Source organism: Phaethon lepturus, unplaced genomic scaffold, assembly GCF_000687285.1.
Source record: "Phaethon lepturus isolate BGI_N335 unplaced genomic scaffold, ASM68728v1 scaffold13888, whole genome shotgun sequence".
NCBI classification, from domain to species: domain Eukaryota; kingdom Metazoa; phylum Chordata; class Aves; order Phaethontiformes; family Phaethontidae; genus Phaethon; species Phaethon lepturus.
Window position 1 is genome coordinate 551 of NW_010556980.1, and position 21,754 is coordinate 22,304.

The 21,754-nt window shown below is 43.4% G+C and overlaps 1 protein-coding gene across 1 annotated transcript in view; it reads right to left on the reverse strand.

Annotated features, from left to right (window-relative positions):
* Positions 1-767: 767 nt before the first annotated feature.
* ZNF592 (zinc finger protein 592) overlaps positions 768-21,754 on the reverse strand; it is a 39,176-nt gene continuing 18,189 nt past the window's right edge. Inside the window, exons 3-9 of the mRNA XM_010292627.1 lie at positions 16,723-16,901; positions 12,271-12,447; positions 11,314-11,473; positions 8,163-8,438; positions 6,650-6,762; positions 2,986-3,121; positions 768-1,578 (exon numbers count right to left, since the gene is read on the reverse strand). Of these exons, the coding sequence (XP_010290929.1) occupies positions 1,042-1,578; positions 2,986-3,121; positions 6,650-6,762; positions 8,163-8,438; positions 11,314-11,473; positions 12,271-12,447; positions 16,723-16,901 (1,578 nt within the window). The 3' untranslated portion in view covers positions 768-1,041. The remainder of the gene's footprint in view (positions 1,579-2,985; positions 3,122-6,649; positions 6,763-8,162; positions 8,439-11,313; positions 11,474-12,270; positions 12,448-16,722; positions 16,902-21,754) is intronic.

The following is a 21,754-nucleotide window of genomic DNA, read 5'->3' on the forward strand; positions in this document are numbered from 1 at the left end:
CCAGCCCCCGCAGGACGGCGGTTCCCACTCCTCCGGGCTGTGCTCCCCTCCTCTGCTGCAGCAGCTCAAAACGAGCCGGCCACGGAGCCCTTGGCACCGAGCTGACGCTGTCAGGAGTGCTGGGACCGGTTCGCTCCAGCTGATGCCACAGACAGGGGCAGGGGATGTTCTCCCCTTCTGGGGCCGGTGGCATCCCATCCCCAGCACTCCTCGCCTGCCACCCGGCTCTGCCCAAGCTCCCCACCGGGATAAGCCACCAAGCACCGGGCCCGGCTGTGCTCACCCTTCCAGCAGTGCAACTCCACTGACACGCAGCCAACACGTGCCCAGGGGGACCAGGCCCTCCTTAACATGACACGTGGCTTTGAGCCGTGCTCACCCGAGCTGATGGGGGCTACAAAATTCTCTTTCAGGATGACTCAGGTCCAAGACATCTCATTAAATTGCCTTTTGGAAAATAAGGTTGTTATTCAGGCAATTAAAGAAAAACCAGCACGACTTACAGCTTGAACCCGTCCCGTGTAACGCAGAAGATCCTGGATTGGCCAGCATAGTCCTGACAAGCGTGTTTTGCTGAGACAGTGTTATGAGTTAAAGTGAGTAAAACAAAGGCAGGATGGGAAGAGAAAAAATAAGCCATAAATAGGAGAAGAAAGAAAGCAAGACAGGGAAGGCAAGGCTGGGGCTCTGGGCAAAGGCTGAGGCAGTGCACACTTGAAGGAAGAGAGCTCATCTTAAGGAAACTGCAGCTGCAGAAAGTGCTCCTGGACCCTCAGGAGTTGGACAAGCTCCAGTGAGGATTCTCGCCCTGCTTTCCCTTTTCACCTCTCTGGTCTGGCAGAGAGTTAGTGCTTAGGATGCAATGGCAGGGTTTTTTTCTTTTTTTAAATTTCCCTTACAAATAGAAGTTAACGGAAAGCAATGTCCATCCCAAGAAATCAACAGAATATTTCAAAGATTTGCCCCGTCCCCACCCTGTATTTTGAGTAAAAACCCCCCAACAAAAAAACCCCGACCAACCAAAAGGGTTTTTGTTTGTTTTTAAGTCTTAAGAGACTTTGAATGATTGTTCTGTGAGGTGCTATTAGGACCCTCCACACCACATGTCTGACTGTGTTCACAAAGAGCTGAGTCACTTTTGCACTCTTTGCATTTCAGGTTTTCTTCTTCCGCCGTAGTGTTCATCTCGCCATTATACCCCTCATGTCCATTCTCACTCATCTCCCTTTGTAACTTCTCCCTTTCCTCTTCCTCCTCTTCCTCTTCTTCCTCCTCCTCTTCCTCCTCCTCCTCTTCCTCCTCCTCCTCCTCATCTTTTACTTTATGAACAATGAAGAGGTGTCTGTTCAGGGAGATGTGAGAGGTGTAGCACAAGCCGCAGAACAAGCACTGGTAGGTGGAGCTGTCTGTCTTGTGCCGAGGTATGTGTTCCTGAAACTCAGTACTGATGTCTGTCGCAAATCCGCATTTAGCGCATTTCCAATGCGCTTTCAGTTTTTTGGCTGGCGGCGCGTCTGAACCCGCAGCTGTCTCTGCCTGACCCAGCTCATCTGTTGCCATCCTCTTTGGAGATTTTGCCTTAAAAAAAGAAGATTTAAATAAGTTACTTTATTGTGTGAGCCCACGGGAGAGTAAGTGCTAAATTCCACACGTGTATCTGAAGACACCCGAGGGTGAATACACATCAGTATTTTGGTACAATCTAAATGACGCCATGCCTAGGGACTCCTGTTACATTGCCTTTCCTACCAGTACCCACACACCTTACCCCAACATGCAGGATCTCAACTGCTGTCCTGCGATGTGAGATGGGAGACCTGGGAGGGGTTGGCTGGGCAGAAACGTGATGGGAAAGGAGAATGTGAACTTAGTGTGGGAAGGAGGAGCCCACAGGGCAGGGACAGCTGAGGGACACAGGGATGGTCATTAGCCCAGACAATATTTCTCAGATTTAATTCCCAACATTTTCCCCTCCACTCAGGCTTTTTCTTCACGGCATCTCTCATTAACTCATCTCTGTCTTATAATCCCCCAGAGTGCTTCTCCTCCCGTGAGTATGGCTCGCTTGCATATGCTCCTTCATGTGATTTTGTTATCTCCTTAGCCAGCAGCACTGAGCAGTCTTTTGTTTAGGGTACAGCTTATAGGCTTGTATTTGCAGACCCAACTGGAGACATGTTGAAGCCACTGTCTGCCCCCGTTTAGCCGGGTGCCCTGGTACATCGGCTTTGCTTGGGGCAAGCAGCCATCAGCTCATGGAAGTGCATTCTTAAGTTACCCCAGGTTTCCTTATGGCATAAATACAGAGAGGAGTCAGTCTTGGCTGTGATTCCTCTGTGCTACGGTACAGATGAACAATTAACTGTAGTGATATGGAAAACCTATGTCTATTTTTAAAGTAAACGGAGCAAAGAAGCCCAATCTGCCAACCCTCCATTCCAAAACAACATGAAGTAGAATTAGTTGAACAGTTACATTTAGTGAAAAATATTGCAGAGTGCTACTTAGGAGGAATGCAGTTCTTACAGGTAATATAAGTAGTATAGTTCTTATAGGTAATGTAAGGATCTAGGAAGTATTTTAAAACAGAAATCTTTTGTAACTAGCAGAAAAAACAAGGGAGAAAGAGGAAAAATGTACCAGGCTCATGAACAGAGTGGAAGGGGAAAACAACAAAACCTAAATTAGACCTGGTTACAAAGTAGACTGAAAAAAGGCCAGTAAAGCACAGGGACACACGCTCAAGAATATCTTGCAAAATGCAAGACACATTGTCCTGGTGCTGCTCCAGCTCAGCTGCGCTTTCAGTTCTGATCCTGATACTGCCAGAGAGAAGCAAACTGGATGGAGTTGAGAGGAGGGGAAGGAAGTCTGCCGTATGGATGAGAGGGCTTGGCTGCCATAAGGCTACAGCTTGATGTAACACCCCAAGTGAACAGCTACGCGCCAGGTACATTTATTTTTCAATGAAAATATATCAGTTACTTCTGCTGTGTCTCTCTCTGGAGCTTTTCCTTTGGCCATCTGGGATAAGTCTGGGTTTTTGATGCCGTGCATGAGGCTGATGTGATTCTCCAGCATGAATGGCTGAGGAAATGTCTGATTTTCATCTGTGCAGTACCTTGGAAATATAAAAAGGAAGAAAATTTATTAGAGGAAATGCCCAGCTGTTCGTTTCCATCCAAACAGCTCTTCATTCTGTGCCAAACCAATGGGTATCATTGGAGACAGACGCTGGTGAGTAATGTACTATTAGATTACCAAAATATGCAGCAAATCATTGTTTCAATAATAAAACATTACCCCTGAGAGAAATCTAGAACAGTTTAAAGTTTACCACAGTAAGCATGAATGAGAATGAAAGTAGGGCACGTCTTATTTACAGTACAGTACTAAATAAATACAGGGACTAGTGGAGATTAGGCCCACTGTGATACATACTACACAAGCACAAGATAAATAATCAAGAAGGAAAAAGCATGGGAGAAAAATGACTCTGAGATGAGAGACCTACGCACAGAGGGCCCTGTTCGTGACTTGCTAACACCAAGGAGGCCTGCAGCAGAACCAGGTTCTGCACCCAGCGCTCCCAAGCACCGGTGCAGCTTCCCATCCAAGACCATATGTATCGTAACAGACTTAAAATTCTTACAAAACGGCTGAACTTCCAACTTTGATAGCAATAACCTAGGCAGAAGCACTCATGAACGCATTTATTTATACATAACTATTCATGTTAAAACTTGGTAGGATTCAAGAGCTGCCCAAGAGCATGGCTAATGTTTCAAAAGGAGATGTTGAAGGGGATATGCCATCTGTTAACCTTCACTCCCAGATGACTGAGGTCTACTGGAAATAAATGCCAGGTCTTGCAGACAAATAAACCATCTCACTGCAGCATGGTGGAGTACACAGAGGTCTCCGTTAGCAATTGGGAAACTCAAGACTGACTTTGTACTCTGCTGCTGCCTGCCAGCGTGACATGGGGAAGGTCCATCAGCTATGCATCGACCCCAGCAATGAGGCAAGTAACACCAGACTTCTCTGAAACGCACAAATTGCAGTTGAAATGTAGGCAGCAAGGGAAGAAAAGCAACAGAGAGGAGATGAAGTGTCTCTGGGCAACAAAGACATCTTTTAAAAGGAAAGAAGATTCCTACTGATCTTCCAGTAACTAAATGGAAATTAAACAACAGTCAGTAGTGATGTGAAAATGCAGATGTCCTCACTGAATACTTCTGGTTTTTAACAGGAACTGCTTAGATGATAAATCAATATTTAATAATGATGGAATTTTTCTCCCTCATGGAGGAAAATGAGAGGTTATTAAGTGGTATTTATCAAAACGAAACATGTTGAAAATCAAATCGTTCCAGACAGTTTGTACTTAAGACTTGGAAAACAAGAGCAAGTTCCCATCACAATAACCAAGTGAATTATGAAAGAAAATATACAAAACATCAGAATATTTTGCAATTTGTCCTAATTCAGAATTTTTTTCATGTGAGCAGAGAAAGACACTTTCCTAGCCAGAATTATTCCAGTGGCAGGAGGGTATTCAAGCAAGTCCTCCATCACTGGTTTCTCCCTACAAATTTAACAGAAGGCAGAGACCTACGCAGGGCAAGGGGAGAAGGGGAAATCACAGCTTGAAATGTCAGAAGCCAAGGAAGGTGACCTACAAGACAGCATGCTGGAGTCACAAGAATACTCAATTATTGGATCAATGACAAATTTTACTCATGCTTCATGAGGCAATCCAGGAGTAGAGGGTTACATGACGTTAAGGCACCAAAGACCCTGAAGGGAAAACGGGTGAGACTGATACAAACTGCCTGGTGAGAAGAAAGAAAACAGACACCAGCACCCAAGAGACAAGAAAAGGAGTAGCAGACATGTGGTAACTTACAAAGCACAGAAAGGAGCCAAGGAGGAATTCAAAGAGATGAACGCATTTGCGAGTGGCAGTCACAGAGGTGATTTTTAGAACAGCGGTCTGGACAAGCTAAAAGGGAGACTGGACAGAAGACCTTGCATGCAAACAAAGCGCAGCTTTTGGAGATGCTGGGACAAGTATTTCAAGGAAAAGGTTTCATTTGAAGAGTGCTGGGATTTCCGTAAGTCTGCCACTACAATGATTAAAGAGAGACAACCACAGTCCAATTAAGAGTTCTTCAACAGATTTTGAGAAGGAGCAACTACAAACTTGAGAATTAAACACAAGCACAATTCACTTGAATTTGTAGCTGGGTCTTCTTCTGCTGTAAATATGGCATGACCGAGGACCCTTGGGTGAAGGTGTAAATCCACAACTGTGTCAACTGTGTGTCATTCTGAAAAGTATCCTCCAAAATTGGACTCCAGGGCCTGTACAAGCTAATGCATACAGTAGGCTGGCACATCCCAGGTTGTTCTACACAAATCCTTCCCAGCTAGGCCTTATGTTCATTTTGATTCTGATACACTCCACATTGAAAACAACTGAGAGAACAGATTTATACATATCAGGTGCACAGAACTCCAAAGACCATCACCCACAAACTTAAAGCAGAATGAAACATACACAGAGTCAACATTTCATCTTCTCCAAATCAAAGCACAGTTACAAGAAATGGAAAGTTTAGAAGTCCTGGCTGAAAAATGCACCAGGACTGTATTCCTATCAGGCCCCAGTGGTGATGCCAATACTTCATCCATTTACTAAAAGCTACTGTGGCTCACTAGACAGTCCAAAGAAATAAAGTACATGAGGGATGTACTCTTCAAGACAGGCTTTTAGCAACTTAAGTGCAGTCAAGTGACAGTACGCTCTTCAGAAACACTTGCATTAAACCAAAATTTTGGTTAAAAAAAAAATCCTCCAACCTACATCACAGCAAACTTCCCTTCCAACACAAATGTGCTTTAATTCTGTTTCAAAAGGATGTCTCAGAATGAGACAGGAAGCAAGTCTGCACGGTCGCTTAGTGTATGACTTATTCTGCAACAGTAGATGAGGATGCAGCAGTTGTAGAGGCAGTTTTGTAAGCATTGGGCTTTGTCCTGAACTGAGACTGTATTCACAGTTAAAATATGTTCACCAGCAATGATTTTTATTCACTGCTGATTTACATAGCTCGTCTGAAGTCTCCAAATCCATTTTCCAACTTTGAGGTGCATCTTCTCCAGCAAATCCAGCAGGCTTAATTATCCATTGCCCTGCAGCTTGTGCAGTCAGTTCTGCCTCTGTAAAGCAGTGGCAGATCTTGTGCCCTGGTTCATGAGGATTTTACACACTTTTTGTACCATTTTTTCATGGGGAAGGCACAAGAGTGATGCATGAGTACACCAACCATAAAGCAGTGAAAGATTGGCCCAGTATTTTATTAGCTGTTCCACAAGGGTGTGCAATATAATTCTCGCTTTGCACCTGCAGATCTCAAATCAAACCTTACCCTAAGTTTCCAAAGAGCATTGTGCAGTAAAAATTAAGGACTTATTTTAGACACCAATTCTCTCATGTTTAACATACTCTTTTTCTTATTCTCCCTCAATAACTTATAGCCTGGAGTACGTAAGAGCAGACACAATCTATTACAAAGGGCTTCCAAACTTTGAAGGGTTACCTTGTCGCTGAAAACAAATTTGAAAAGTGGCATTCAGTACGTACCAGCAAGTATAAACTTTCTTTGCTGTGTCGTGATTATTGCGGATGTGTCTACGCAGACTGTTGGAGGCATTAAATGAGCGTTCACACTGTCGACAGGGATATCTCTTCATAGACTAGCAGAAGAACAGAAATATCTTTTAATAACAGGGTGATGGAAGGCATTGACTGGATTCTAACATTCCCATGCTCTTCATCTGGACCTTACCCCTCAGGTACAAAAAATCCCTCTTCCACTAATAAAGATCACTGAGATTTTGGGGTCCCACTTATACTCAGCCCAACGGTTGGCTAATACCAGCACTGGTCTTATAAAAACCAGGACTAGTTAAAGCACATGCTTGATTTTTTTTTAATAGGAATTGCATCAGCTGCTTCTACTGTGGGCTTATTTTACTACAGGACCCTCTGCAGAATTAATTCAGTGGAATGTCCCTTCTGCCCCAGAAGAAGGCATGATCCCAGTGTGAAGTACAAGTCCACTTATCCTTCTATCTCCTCATAGTTCAGTGCAATAAAAGGGCAAGATGTTAAAGAGCATCACATAGTCCTGCTTGTTATCCATTTATGATACCCATGTTCCCCTATGCAACTCTGCCCCCTAACTAGCCTCCTCCTTTTCCTACAATCCTTTGTATAATCTGCATGCATTCCATTTAAAATCTTTTTAGACTTCTTTAATGAATACATATATGTATTGAACTTAAATATTTGGCAAATTTCCTACTTCTATAGAATTCAAATGGGAAAATCCAGCATTCTCACCCTGCCCCCATCTTCTTCTCTTGATACTTATCAACTGGGACAATCTAGCACTCCCCAAGTCAAGCTGGAAGGAATTAAAGATGATGGTCCAGATTTCCACAGCTTCTGCTCATGGGACTCAAGAAGGATGACTCTACATTGAACAAGAAGTCCTGATGCCAAAGTACTAAGAAATCTGGCTGCACACAAGATCTTGGCCTATGTTCTGCCAGCGAGCAAGGATTAGCTTGACAGAAGTAGGTCAAGGCAACACAAGTCTTGAGCTGGATGAAACCAACAAAATTGAGATTTACAGTTCTTACATTGATAGCTCTGCGCACTGCACGAGTCTGTTATTCTTCCCCAGTTAGATGTAGTGATAACTACCAAACAATACAACATCATGGAGAGGAACTGTATGTCCTTCTGTAACTTTGAGTATAGATAGTTTAGATCAGACTGTTGAACCAGCAACTGGAGAAGACACGACTTTCCATCCACTCACCCAGGTGAGCTGAAGAGGAAGCCTGACTTTAGATGCAGTGTGAGAAGGAACAGCAAAGAGGATGAGGTATGCAGGTTGTAGAGGATCAAGGACAGAAAGTGTGCTTGTCTACGTAATTTTTTTTTTTTATTCTGGCCCTGAACTTACTCCTCAGAGAGCTGTCAAACAGATTCTCAGTTTCTTTTTGCCCCAAATATTACTGATTATCAGATTCTTTTGTTAAAAATATCTTGTTACCTAGCTGAAGTGTTTCATCTGAGTCCTTACCCTTCCATGACTTCTCTTCATGTGGGACACATAGGTTTCCCGGTCAGGGATCCACTGTGAACACTCCTTGCAAGTCCAACCAGTTCTTCTCAGCCTGGACTTGGATTCGGGATTGTACCCTTCCACCCTCATGTCCTTCCTCAGCAGAGAGGAGTGGGAAGTCCCATTGACCGACAGCTCCTTTGGTGGGGTATGAACCTGGTTCCTTGATGCCTTCTCAGACTTTTGTCGGAAGTTCGAGAGCTCCTCGGGATTTTGGGGAACTCCATGAACTCCCTGGATAACGATAATAATGGAATCACACATAACATTTATATGTAATTCATATTATACACCTTTATTTATAAATAAATAACACTTATTTAAGCTCCTGCCCCCTAAACCAGTATGTTGATGTCTTGCTCCTACATATCTTCCCATTTCCACTTGAAGCCGGCTCTAGTGCTTTCTACAGCAAGAGATTTTCCCAAGAAACATGAAGCTTCTATTTATGTTTCCTGCGTGACAACAGCAGCTCCTTGGTGCTTCCTGTTTAACATTTTGGATGAGCTCTGAGAATTCTGGTTAAACAGGGAAGATGTAATGGAAGAGAAATGTTAATTGTCATTATTTCAAGAGCCTAAGCTCTAAAAACACATTGCTTTGGTAAGCTCGGAATTAAATGTTTGCTGTTATCTTGGGGGCTCCAAAGCTGCTTCATTTTTGCTCAAGTGACAGGAAGAGACAACCTTTCATTTCATTTTCTCCAACCCTACTTTCCTCAATTCCACAATGCCTATTGCTATTTACGTTTTCACTGTTCAAAACTTTGCTCTTGACAAATAAAAGCAAGCATAAAGCCAGAAAGCAGCCTTTTAAGGAATACATCCCCAGGCTCTCTGGTTGTTCAACAGGCCAAAATCTAAAGTCCCCCAAAAAGTTATTTTAACAAAGAAAATTGAACATAAGGAAAATAATCCAGAAACGAAGAGCTGTGGGAAAGCAAAAGCAAATAAAATAGCAACATACCAAAGAAACCTCAAGAAACTCCCCTAGGAACAACAACAGTTCATCCACACAAAAGGGTAATTTAGAAGTTTAATTGTGCACAATAATTAATAACGGGTAAAGTTTCAACACACGAAGGCCCCAGGCCTTTGGAAGTCTTTCTGTGGGTTAGACACCAAACAAACTTCAAAACAGAAGGTCTCATCTGAGAAGCCTGTGTGCTTTGCACCTGATCCAGCTGATGTCCGCAGAAGCTCTTTCATGCAAATGGCAGGGCAATGACAGCTGCTCCACAGCATTGTCAGCTATTTAGGGTAACACGAACACTTCACCTTTCTCTCCATCCGGAAATCTCAAGGGTGTTTCATGAGCGAAGAGTACATTAGTACCCACCACTCCATTCCTCCTGCTATTATGCCACTGGAGGGGAAAAAAACAAGGAGCATAGAAAAATGAACTGACTTCTCTGCAGTGTCAGTAACAGGAACCGGACCTTATAACTCCTACTCTTACGCTTTAACAACAGAATGCCAGGGAAGATGAGAAGGTTTCTTTATTTTGCGTGGAGGAGCAAATTAGACAGCACCTCCTATAAACTCTGTATTGCATAAAGGAGCGGGATTTGATAAGAGAGGAGATGGGTTAGTGCAATTATTATCCTGCCACAGCCAAAAAGCCTTCTTCAATTACCATCTCAAAGACCTGTTGATGGCCAAAAACAGCCTCATGGTTAAAGGACAAAAGATTTGTAGTGGAGATGTCAGGGTGCTGGTGCACAAACTGCTGCAGGCAGGTCCCTGGGGGTGGGATTTGCAAATGAGCTGCATTAAGTTGTGTACCTCAACTCAAGCCCTTCTTTTAGCATTGGGCTGGAATGCCTCTTTGAAGGTCCCAGCCTTAATCTCAACTCTATTTTCCTAGCTATAATACAGGAAGATTAGCAATCATCAACTTCACAGGAGGGCTTCAAATTTTAATTCATTACTGCATGCAAAGCATTTCCAGATTTGCAAGTTAAAGGCATGGGGGAGAAAGCAAAGAAGTAGGTTTGAATGGTTTTTGTTTTAGAGTAAGCTAACTAATCTTCTTGCTTTTTAAGTGTAAGTATAAACAAAATAAAGTCACTCATTAAAAAAATTATGTCACTTTTTTCTAATCAAGGGGAAAGAAGACTTTGCAAGCTCTTTCTTCAGAATGCCATCAAGAAATCTTCCGAAAGGATTTCCACGGCAGTGTTGTTAGACACTGTACATAGAAACATACTGACTAAGACAACAGAAAAATGCGGCGCTCACACATTCATGGGATAATCAGATCTGCAAGTCCTCACATGCATCCTGCCAGAAACCACCACCAAACGGACAATATCAAGCTTTTCACATGTATAAAAAGAGTGATGAATGACAGAGTATTGTAGTGCTTATTGCAATACGAGCCATTACTGAGGGAGGACAGGTTCGAAGGACTCTCTGGACCACCATTTCCACCAAGTTCTGGGGTTGCACAACTACCCATTTCAGACCACCTTCTGGAGCAGCCTGAGTGGTGCCAGCGTGGAGGCACACGAGGTGGGGGTCCCACCTCCTGAAGGCTGGTATCTCCAAGCCAATCACTTCTGCCTCTGTCATTCCCCTCTTGCACTCTGGTGTGGTTCTGCAGGCAGTGGAGCAGCCAGGGAAGAGGGGTGTAAAATCCCATGCAGCCTCTCTCTGAGGCAGCTGCAAAGGGGCCAAAGCTCTCTAGGTGAGCACTCAAAAGAGGGAGTTTCAGCTTTCATTATATAAATTGAGTAACATTGTGGGCAAAGAATACTTCTCCCTATCTGCCAACCAAAGATAAAGCTCCCGCTCTGGTTTAATCACTTCCTTGGGTTTAACATAGAACAGTTAAAAATCAAAAAGATTTATCCGTCGAAAACAAGCCTTTGTCATAAGGTAAAATTACATACAGATGAGAGTAACTGCCTGCATTATTATCAGCTAACACAAAATGCTCCACTGATGTTTCCAGATAATGCTGTAAATCATTGTAGTCTATTTTTCCACTAATGTCTTGCTCAAGAACCTTCCACTTCTTCAACCAATTTCCTCACACAGTTGATGTAAACTCTCTGTGTAACTCAAAAAGTAGGACCTCACATCAGTATTTGGTGGGAGTTACCTACCTTAACATGCTGCATTAACTGCTGTTTCTGCATATACACCAGCTGACACTGCGGGCACTTAAACACTCCCACTAACAACTTGTTGGTGTTCTGCTGGAAGTGCTCTTGGAGCAGCTTCTTCTTGTTAAAGACAGTCTCGCAAGAGCATTTGTAGATCACCCTGGAACAATTAAAAAAAGTAAACTCAGTCTCTCTTCGTTACTTATCTTAAGAAGACAGTGGAAAAAGTTATGTCAGCAACTTCAGAAAGGGATGGGCTTCTGGGGAGGGCTGTGCTCTCAATGTATTGTCAACACACACCCACGTGGACAGCTGAACCACTAACTCAACTGGGAAGAACAACAAAATGCCTCAGGCACATACCACAGCTTTCTAAAAATAAGTTTACTTCTATGCATATGTGTAACTACCTACGTGTGTGTGTGTGCCAGTAAGTGCAGACAGATGGGAGCAAACTCAAAGTATACTAGCTACGTGTTACTTTCAACCCCACCTTTCCATAGTTCCTCCCTTAAAGCACACATTTTCGGCAGTAGCTCAAGGCTTGGAGGGGAAAGCTACAGAGTGGAAAAGCCAGGAGGTTTCTCCTTAGTGATTTTTGGGGGCAACGCTGCATGGCATAACCCTCCTCTCCCTTTCCGGGTGCCAGATGCAGAAGTTGCCCTGGAGCCATCTGCCAACAGGTGCCACTGTGGGTCCTGCCAGACAAAGAGGCAACCATTAAGATTCTTGGATGTTCAGCTCTTCCCTGCCCAAAGTCCTCTTCTCATACCCAGGAGACCAAATTCATACAAAGGACAGCACGCTGCGGCTAGGAATGGACCCCTGCCGGCTGACAAAGCGGCAGCTCTTCTCATGCAAGGACAGAAACCAGAAACAGAAAAAAATTGTGAGGGAAGGGGGGAATCCTGGAGCTACCCAGCAAAGGAGAAGAAGAGATAAACCCAAAATACTTACTGAGTAGTCTTGTGAGGCTCTGCTGGGTGCTGGCTGGTCATGTGAGCTGTGGTGTTGTCGGCTGACTTGAAGGCCATCGGGCAAAAAGAACACTTGTGGAAGACTTCGCAGTGTTTCTCGTGGATGTGCACTTTCAGCATGGCGAGGGTCATGAAGACAACTCCACAATGGATGCACCTGGGGGATGCACAAAGAGCGAGCTGAGTTACAGCCACAGTGTTGCTTCCAACACGTGTCACGTGTTAGCGACAAGTAAACAAGATCTATAAAAGAAGCCTTCAGAGACTAAAACAACCCAGAAAGAATAAAGGAAGATGTGGTTCAGCAAAATGCCAGTACTGTAGCTGTGAAAGCCAGTTCCACCACATGTACAAGTGAGGAACTAAAGTAAAAGTATCTGATGAGATCTCTAGGTAGAAATAAGCAGCATAAATGCCAGTTAGTCCCCAATACAAAATAAACAGGAAAAGAATATTCAGCTAGGAAATCTTCAGTAACCCTGTACAATTGCTTCTCAGACTTCACTAAGCACTAGAAAATAATGACAGCAACAGCAAAGATACAGAAACACCCAAGGAACTGATTAAGCTCATTAAAATCATTATGACACAGGTGTTGCCTGGAAAGTGCTTGTCTGGGAGCTGGGGGATGTTCTGGGAGGAGAAAGAGGAAGAAAGAGAGGTTGCACGTGGAGCCAAAGGATTCTTCTGGGCAGCTAAAAGCATAGACCCAGGGCCAGGAAAAGAGTCAGGGTCACCCCACCGGTCTCAGTCTGCCTCTCCTCCCAACGCATGCCGGCGACAGGCCTTGCCCGATACTCCCCCAGGATGGCAACAACCGGCAGCCTTACTATATTTACCTTTAATACGCCTCCCAAGCACCCACCCGCCTCCTGTGCTTGGAGAGAAGCCACACACCAACACTACACGGACACATGAGGATGCAGATACCTGCTCTCGCCTGCCTCAGCCACACCAGCCGCAGCGTTTACCATCCCCACAGGAGCACCTACACTAATCCAGGACCAGAATAGCCTCTCCTAAGGAGAGTCAATCAAAATGACTAACGGCGGATCTCTCTTAAGCCAGCGCTGCACACACAGATCGTTACAGCGGGGCAGCGTGGCTAGGCAATCCAGAGGGCCAATGCTTGCCGTAGTAGGATGCAAGATACACACCAGGCATAACTTCCTCTGGTGAGCCTGCAGTTAAGCTGCCTTATAAATATCTTTTTCCTTTTTTCTAAGGTCTGCCATTTGCCCGTGGTGCTATTAGGGTTTGTGCATTTGGCAGTGCTGCGGCACGGATGCTGCTGTCGCAGATGGACCCCAGCTATCGAGCAACTGGAAGAACTCCAGGCTCATATCAAAAACAAACAAGCTGCTAGATTATCCTTCCCTCCAAACGAGCCTCCCAACAGCGTTTAGGAAACAAGCCCATGCTTTGAAGTTACACTTCAAAAGACCGCTAGGCAGAAGCCAGCCTGAAGGAGCCTAACCCTCTCCCTCAAACTATACACAGAAATGCTGTTTTCTTAAATTTAGAGAGGGAAGCAGTGATAACAGCTGGTGTCATTTTTGGGGAAGCATGAAAATTCTGCTTGGGTAGCTCTGCCTTCGAGCCTGATCCTCATTCACGTGAGACTGGGAGAGAGACTTTCTATTATAGTAACACCAGGAACTGTGTTATTCTAGAAGAATAAATTCCCAAGTATAAATGGAAGAACAAATGCTAATCCTGACAGTAAGGTCTGTCTGGTACAGCCAGGAATATCCGACGGCTTCTTTCACAAACACTCCTCAAACTAACAAGACATGGTTCTGCAGTACATTCAGTTTTCGTTAAGTACTTCATGTAGAATTAAGGATGAAATAAGTACTAACTCAGGGTCAAATGATCATGAGTTAATTTAATTTACAGTAAATGGAAATTTAAACAACAGCCACTTTGTAATCAAGAATCCCAGTGCCAGAAGGATGAAGTTTGATAAAGTAAACTAATTAGCAGAACAAAGTGGATGGAGGATGTCAGAGGCTTGCCATGTAATTTCTGCAAATTGCAAATTCTGCTATCATCTCCCCAGCACGGGGGAATAATTTGCAAGCGAAGACTCTCGGATAGCCTCAGGGCAAAGAGGGGTGGCGTAAAAGTCTTGGAAAGCGTCCTGAGAGAGAAGATAAAGCTACAAGATGTTGTCTTAACCCTCTGAACACTTCCTTTGCTGTCACCTTTCAGCCCCTCAACCCTCCAGACGGCACTGAGCAGGAAAACGGGTCCCACATCACTGGGGACAGCTGGAAGGTGCTTGGAAAAGGTGGGGAGGTGACACCTGGAGCCAAGTGGAACGGAATATTTAGGACAGGCTTGTTGATTTTAATTTTTAACTACAGAAGACTTTTCTCATTTTCAGTGTAATCACTAGCCATGACTAAAATCCAAATAAAACAATCTTACTCCCAACTTAATTAAATGCATTGGGGTATCAGCAGAAAAGGAGACAGAATAAGGACTGATCACAAAAACAAAACCAAATCTATGCATCAGAAATTCAAGAAAACCAGGGACATAGTAAGAAGCAGCAGAAGTCAAGCTGATCCTGGGAAGGATTTAAAAGAACTCCTTCGCTTTTCAGCTCTGCGAGTAACAAAAGTGAAAGAAGAGAAGTCACTACGTGACCACAGGGCAGATGCCACAGATTATCTAGATAGGGTTCTGCAACTAAAATTTATTTCTTCTGTTTTCAACGATGACATCAGCCCCACAGCAGAGACAGGCAGGATAACAAGGATGGCAAATCCAGAAGTTCGCCTGTCTGATGGACTCAGTTTTCACAGATGAGCTTGCACAGATGCAAATTAGAGAAGTTAAAGAAAATTAGCTTCTAAAGAAGCTGGGCAAAGCTAAAAAATCCGTAAGTATCATTCTTGAGCTCTTGTCTTGATTTAGATCTTCATTAATGTCCCTGGCACAGAAAGCAGATATTTGCTAATGACATCTGTAGATGGATGGAAGCTCTCATTGCTGACAAGGATTAAGGCATCATAAAGATATTACTGTAATACATCTGGAATGAATAATGTTTTTTAAAAATGCCAGGTCATACACTTAAGAGTCAGGACCAAGCTCTGCTGTACACTGCAAGCCCATCAGTTGGAAACAGAGGAGCAAGGTCTTGCAGTGATCACTACTAAAAGACTGAGCTTCCTATATAACGCAGCTCAGGCCAGCATGACCCTGTGACGCATTATTGATCGAGGCATCAGTGAGGATGGGGATGCTGCACAAGCAGCTCAGTGCAATGAAACTGCGCCTGCATTTGGGATTCTGAGGTGCCAGTGAAGTCCGAAGAACTACACCAAACCTGTGGTTAGTTTTCTGACCTCTCCTCCATTGCCATTTTTCCATCTCAGGGAAAACATTTTTTTTCCAGCTTTCCTCCTTCTCTCAGATTAACTCATTTTCAAACAGCCTGAGTATCACAGCCATTTAATTTGCAATGGAATTAATTCTTTGTTGTGGGCTGTGCCCCCTCAAATCAAATCCCACATAAAAAAACCTTTATCTGTATATAATTAAATTCAGAATTGGTTCATTACATGTCTCTTGTCTTCATGGTTGAAAGAAAAAGACCTTGAAAACCTAAGTGTGATTTCAGAACAAACCACAGAGTGGAGGCTTCCTGAATTTTCAGACATCTTAAAAGAACAGCTCCAGGAACAGGAATTGCCCTATTCATTTTAAATTCAAAGTACTTAATGGCAATCAGAGAAAAAAAAGAACTTTAAGGAATCTTAAAAGGTTACCTAGTTTCATCTCCCGAGCAAATCATCTGTGTCTTAAGACCTGTGCTGCAGCTGAGGTGATCTAAACAGTAATGTAATTACTAAACAGTAATGATCTAAAACAGTAATGTAAAAGTAACATCTTTTATTAAAGCAATAAATTTGTGTGGAGAAAAGGCGACACACACATACACACCACTGTATCCAGAACCTTGGGAGCCTTCCTCCATCTGTCTCAGTCGTGAGAAGTATTTGGAGAGTTCTAGGGGCATACAAGAAAATAATCTATGCCCTTCTCCTGAAGACACAGATCCCTCAGTCCATTACAACTTACATAAATACAAGTTCAAACCTTAGAGAGATTTAGAGGATTAAGAACTGCAATCTTTTTGCCATAAATATCAATCCTGAGATGTCTGCAACTTGAATTCAATACAAGTGTCTTTCAGCTTAAAGCTGCCTCAAAATAATTTCTGCTTTCAGAAACCTCCTCTTAAATCCATTTAGTAATTCCCCATTTCAAATGTGTTTTGTCACAGAAAACCATGCCAGGCCCAGGCTACATCCTCTTTAATTTCTGCTGTAAAGGAAGACGCATTTCCAAAGATCTAAATCCAAGTTTCCCATTCCCTCTTGCTGTCTCAGCATGGACCCTCTGGAGCTGCACAAACCTGAATCCGACTTTGCGGGAGTAATGCAGGCAGTTCTCCTTGACGTGAGTTTGGAAATAGGCGGAGCGGCAGACGGCTCCGCACTCCGGGCAGCAGTACGGAGACTTGTGAGCATGGATCCTCTGGTGAGCGCAGTAACTGCACTGGTTGGGCAGCATCATCTGGCACACTTGACACGTCTGACGAAAGAAAGGTTACACTAGTTAGTTATTCTCTATTTCCCCCTAATTCAACCCTAGAAAACTTTCAGGTTTAGAGGAAGTTCCAGCATATTCCTTTAGTATGAGCATTAACTCTACGAAGATCTTCAGCTAGGTTCCTTATCATCTTTTTCCACAACCACCCTAACAACTTCCACAATTAGCCATTCCCTATGACAGTATCTATTCTTAAACCATGTCCTCTGTGGCTTATTTTTTTTTCCCCTAAAAAAGGAAAACAGAATCTTTCACCTCTTAGCTCTCAAGATGTTCTGCTTGGTCACTGCCTTCATTTCAGCATTAAGGCACTTGAGAAGGAAAGCACTTTTCTCAACAAGCATTCACCCTGCACCAAAATCACACCCAAAAAGCAGGAAACTCCATTATATCCCAAATCAAAACCTTTACTGCTGAATCCAGTGCAGTCCTCACACACAGCAGCCTTCCCCACCAGACCCACAGTTGTGTCTCTTGCAAAATTTCTTTGGACCAGATGAAATCTGAACTTTCAAAGACCACAAAGCATGTGGTGCTATGATACTCTTACAGAAACTTGATAACTAGAAATGATGCAAAGACTCTTTCTCTCCCTGTTTCTGCACCCTTTATGAAATCCATTTTTTTCCTCCACCCTGAGAAGGCCCACACTTACTATCAATACCACTTTGCAGAAGCAGCATAATTTACTTGATATGTAAAGTTTTTTATGTGGATGTATCATCCCAGTTTCAACAGCTGTCAAACCCCTGCTCCCTTTCACAGGTGTCTTGACTCTGCTGTATTCCTTCAAAGCCCAGGAGCAGCTTCTCATCCTCTGTAGAATGCACATTACCTGATGCCTAAGCAGGAGTAGAGCTGGAGTAGGTATCAGCCCTCCAGCCTTGAGCCCACCAGAAGCTGAAACTCTCTTCTGTCACTAATAAACCCACGCAAAATGACTCCTCTGCTCCTAACTCTAGCTTAAGAATGAACTACAGCAAGCAGATAATTATGGATTATCAAATCAAGTAATTTAACTACATCATTTCATCCGCTACAGTTAAAAGAGGTTATGGGACTCATTAGATCAGAGATGGTGAGAAGTTGTACCAGAGGGCATATCTACACGGTCAAACAAAGCTTTTAAAGTATCATGTGCCTGCACAGATGGACCAAACCAAGTCTTGCAGACTTCACTGCTGGCAACCAGGGTAGAAACCTGAGACAGAAGCCCCTAAATCTGACACAAAAATAAAATAAAACCAACGGCCAACTCCATTTTCTACACCACTGCTATTTCATGCAGCATCTCTGTGATGCTCCACTATACAACAACCATCAAGGAATTGTCAAAAACACTGCAGGTAATAGAAAAAATAATTTATAATAAAATGCAAAGCTATAACAAATCCAGAAGCAGGGGGGCAGAAATAAAAAATCAGGCTCTTGAAGGAGGCAGAAATTGCCAAACACATCAAAAGCCTTGGACACATGATTTGAGACGTGTTGCAACTTAAGTTTAGAGGAGAAAAGGTTTCCCTGGGAAAGAGAGAAATGGGTGGAAGAAACTGTATTGTAGGACTCACGCATGCAGCCAAATCCAATTCAAATAAACTCAAGAGTATTTCAGCCCTTCCCCAAATGCTGGAGAAGCCCCCTAATTTCAGCAAAGAACAACAATGCTACTGAGCCATGGTTTGAGCCCATGAAATACAAATGGGAATGGGAAAAGGAGAAATAGAAATGCCCCCAGGACCTTTCTGGGAGGAATTAAGCAGGACCGTAAATTCTCCAAAGCTCTCTCAAATCTCCAAATAAGAGCTACAAGAAGAAATTAATGTTCAGGGCAGTTTTAATGTCTTTTAGGGCATTTTTTTCTAACTGGGTTTCGATTTGCAATGGGAAATTTAACTTTTTGGTGTTGTTAAAACAAGACTCCTCTCACTTTGATCCTGCCTAGTATTTAAAGCAGAGTCAGCACAAACACAAGTTGAAAGCACCTTTGCAGCTTAGCGAGAAACATTTTCTCCCCAGATCCTGCCTTGTCAAAGCCAATTTAGTTTCAATTTTAAGGCAGCAAAGAGATAGTTTGAGGCTCACCTCTTCCTCCCCAGTATGCCATACCCGCTGCCTCCAAAGGCACCCTTGGCACCCTGGCAATCAGCACACGTTAAAAACATGAATTTTCTCTGCTGCGTGTGCTTGTGCTGGATCTAAAATATGCCAAAACTGCCTGATATTTAATGGGCTCCATGCCCAGGTGCTGCTGCCTGGGGATGCTACAGGCTATGGCAGAGGAGCAGGGAGCTCCCATCACCTCCCTTGTTACGTGAAAGGCTCAGTGGGGACCAAAAATATGCTAACGTAAGACAGAAGAGTTTGGGGCACAGCTAGCAAGAGGCATCAAAACTACTGGTTATCTTCCTCAGGCTCTGCAAGAGCAGGAAGCCTGCCAGACAGTACGTACACGATACGGGAATAAAAAGCAAGACTTGGCGAGGATAAGGCTAAATGAATTTATTGCGTCTGCAGATGCCAGGGAAGAAGCTGGAAAGATTCCCACGCTGACACCACGCTCTGCATGGGGGACACAAAAAAACCAGCCCAAGCCTCCGAGTTCAGATTGTCTCGTGGAAGAGACAAGAAGTTAGGGAGTAAACAGACAAAACGAAGAGCGATGAGTCACAAGGACAAATTAGTAAGAATAAAGAAAAATGTCATCTTTAAGCAGCATCACTTCTACGCTTGGGAAAAGTCAACGCAACTTCTCCCCTCCTGCTTCACGAACCCATCCAAGCTCTCCAGAGGAGTCAACAACCATGTGGGTAAGGAAGATCTGACCTGCAGATGCGTCAGGCTACCTGGATTTCCAAAATGGTTTTGCAACACCCTCACTAAAGGATTTTAAGGAAACTAAGCTGCTACAGCATGAGAGAGGAAGGCTTTGGCATGGATAAATAAGCAGAAGAAAGGAATAAAGAGACGGTTCTTTGATGTAAGAAAGTCCCCAGGAAGTTCTGCTGGGATTTGGGCTCCTCAAAATAAGCTCAAAGTATCTGAAAGGGAAATGAGCGGTGAAATGGCAAATTCTGCTGATCATAACTCAGTAATTCAGTGTGTTACAGATAATGGCTGATCATGAGGAACTGCAAAAAGACCAGAGAGGACTGAGTGACTGGGTAATAAAATGGCAGGTTATATTTTTCCACTGAATCAAGCAAGGAATATAGTAGAACTGAAAAAGGTTCAGTAGAGGGAAAAAATTACAACCAGCATCTTTATGCTCACACTCATCCTTTTCCTGACACCTGCAGAAGATGTGAGGCTAGAAATCCTGCCCAGAGGTATTACAGGAGGGTCTGCTCATCCATTTACACCAGGAGCTGCTGCATTTATCAGGAGCAAACGAGCAGCCATGTGTGGGCTCCCCTCACCGAAGGCTTCATCTTGGACACAGAGTGGCTTTTTCTTTTGCAACTCTTCTGCTTTGTATGAGAAATTGTAATTTGGTTCCAGATGTCACATTTTTATCTCTCTCCTAGTTTTCCATGACTTTTCAAAGAAGTCTGGCAGCAATTTGAGACATTCATTAGTCAGTTATTTCTGAAGCATGTTACCAGGATATGATTTTGAATTGTGTAATGTCTGTGTTTTTCATATACTCCCATAACCTACACTTTAATCAAGAGTTATTTATTACTAGTTTTCTTTAATTCCAGTTTGCCTGCCACATTTCATTTGGGTTTTTCTTCCAGAAGTCACATTCACTCACACACACACACACAAAAATGCTCAGAAGCTCAGCCGTTTCAGAATACTTGATTTTATTCCCATTTTTACATATTAGCTTCTTCAGAAGGGGAAAAAAATTAAAATACTCACTGAAGCAGAGCAAAGGTTGAAAAAAACATACCGCTCCAATAATGTTCATCTATTAAACACAACCCTGTGGCCACAGAGGTGTTTGCAAATCAGGAAATTTACAGTTAACACACAGTTTTGCTCTGGAAAGTGCCTGCGTAGAGGTGGCACCGTTAACCTTTCTGTTTCATTGAAAGGACTGACTACACAACTCAGCGTCAAATTTGATCCACTCATGAGTGCATTTTCTTCTAACTGCCAGCAGTGCAAAGCACCCCGGATCAGAGTCAGAGCAAGCTCCTGTCTTCTCACACAGAGGCATCACCACAAAACTCCTGCGGCCAATGCTCTCGCCCAGATAAAGCCCATGACCAGCGAGGGCACAATCCCCATCATCACACCACTGAAAGATGAACTCGGGGCACAAAACTCTTTGCTTTCACTTACTCCCAATGCGCAAGTGGAAAGGGAACCGGCTTCAGCACAAGCAAAGAAATTTTACATCAGTTTTAGAGTCTCTCTGCTGCTCTAGAGAGTTGAGCAATGTTGATGAAATTCTTGGCTGTTTAAGAGATGCCCCCAGACTACAAGGGTTCTCCTTGATATGATCATCATGTAGGTTCATCTTCAGCTAAAAACACAGGGCTACACCAACTCTAAGGGATGGGATCAGGGCTATGAAAGAGGTAAAGATTCATAAGCCTAACGATCTCTAAATTAAAAAAAAAAAAATTACTAAGGACTCAGAATGAAACAGTTAGAGGGGAACAGAAATTATATTGTCGGAATGCAAATGTTTTAAAGAGCTCTTGTCCTTTACATATTCAAACCAAAAATCCCCCATCAGTGGTGCCCCAAGGCCCGGTTCTTCCCAAATCCAGCCTTTTGCGAGCTTTAATTTTTCTATTTTAGGCAGAGCTGCAGGGGCAGCTGAGGGATCGCAGGCGGTTAAGAGATTAGCAGGATGCTTCTGCTATAAAAAAAAAATAGTG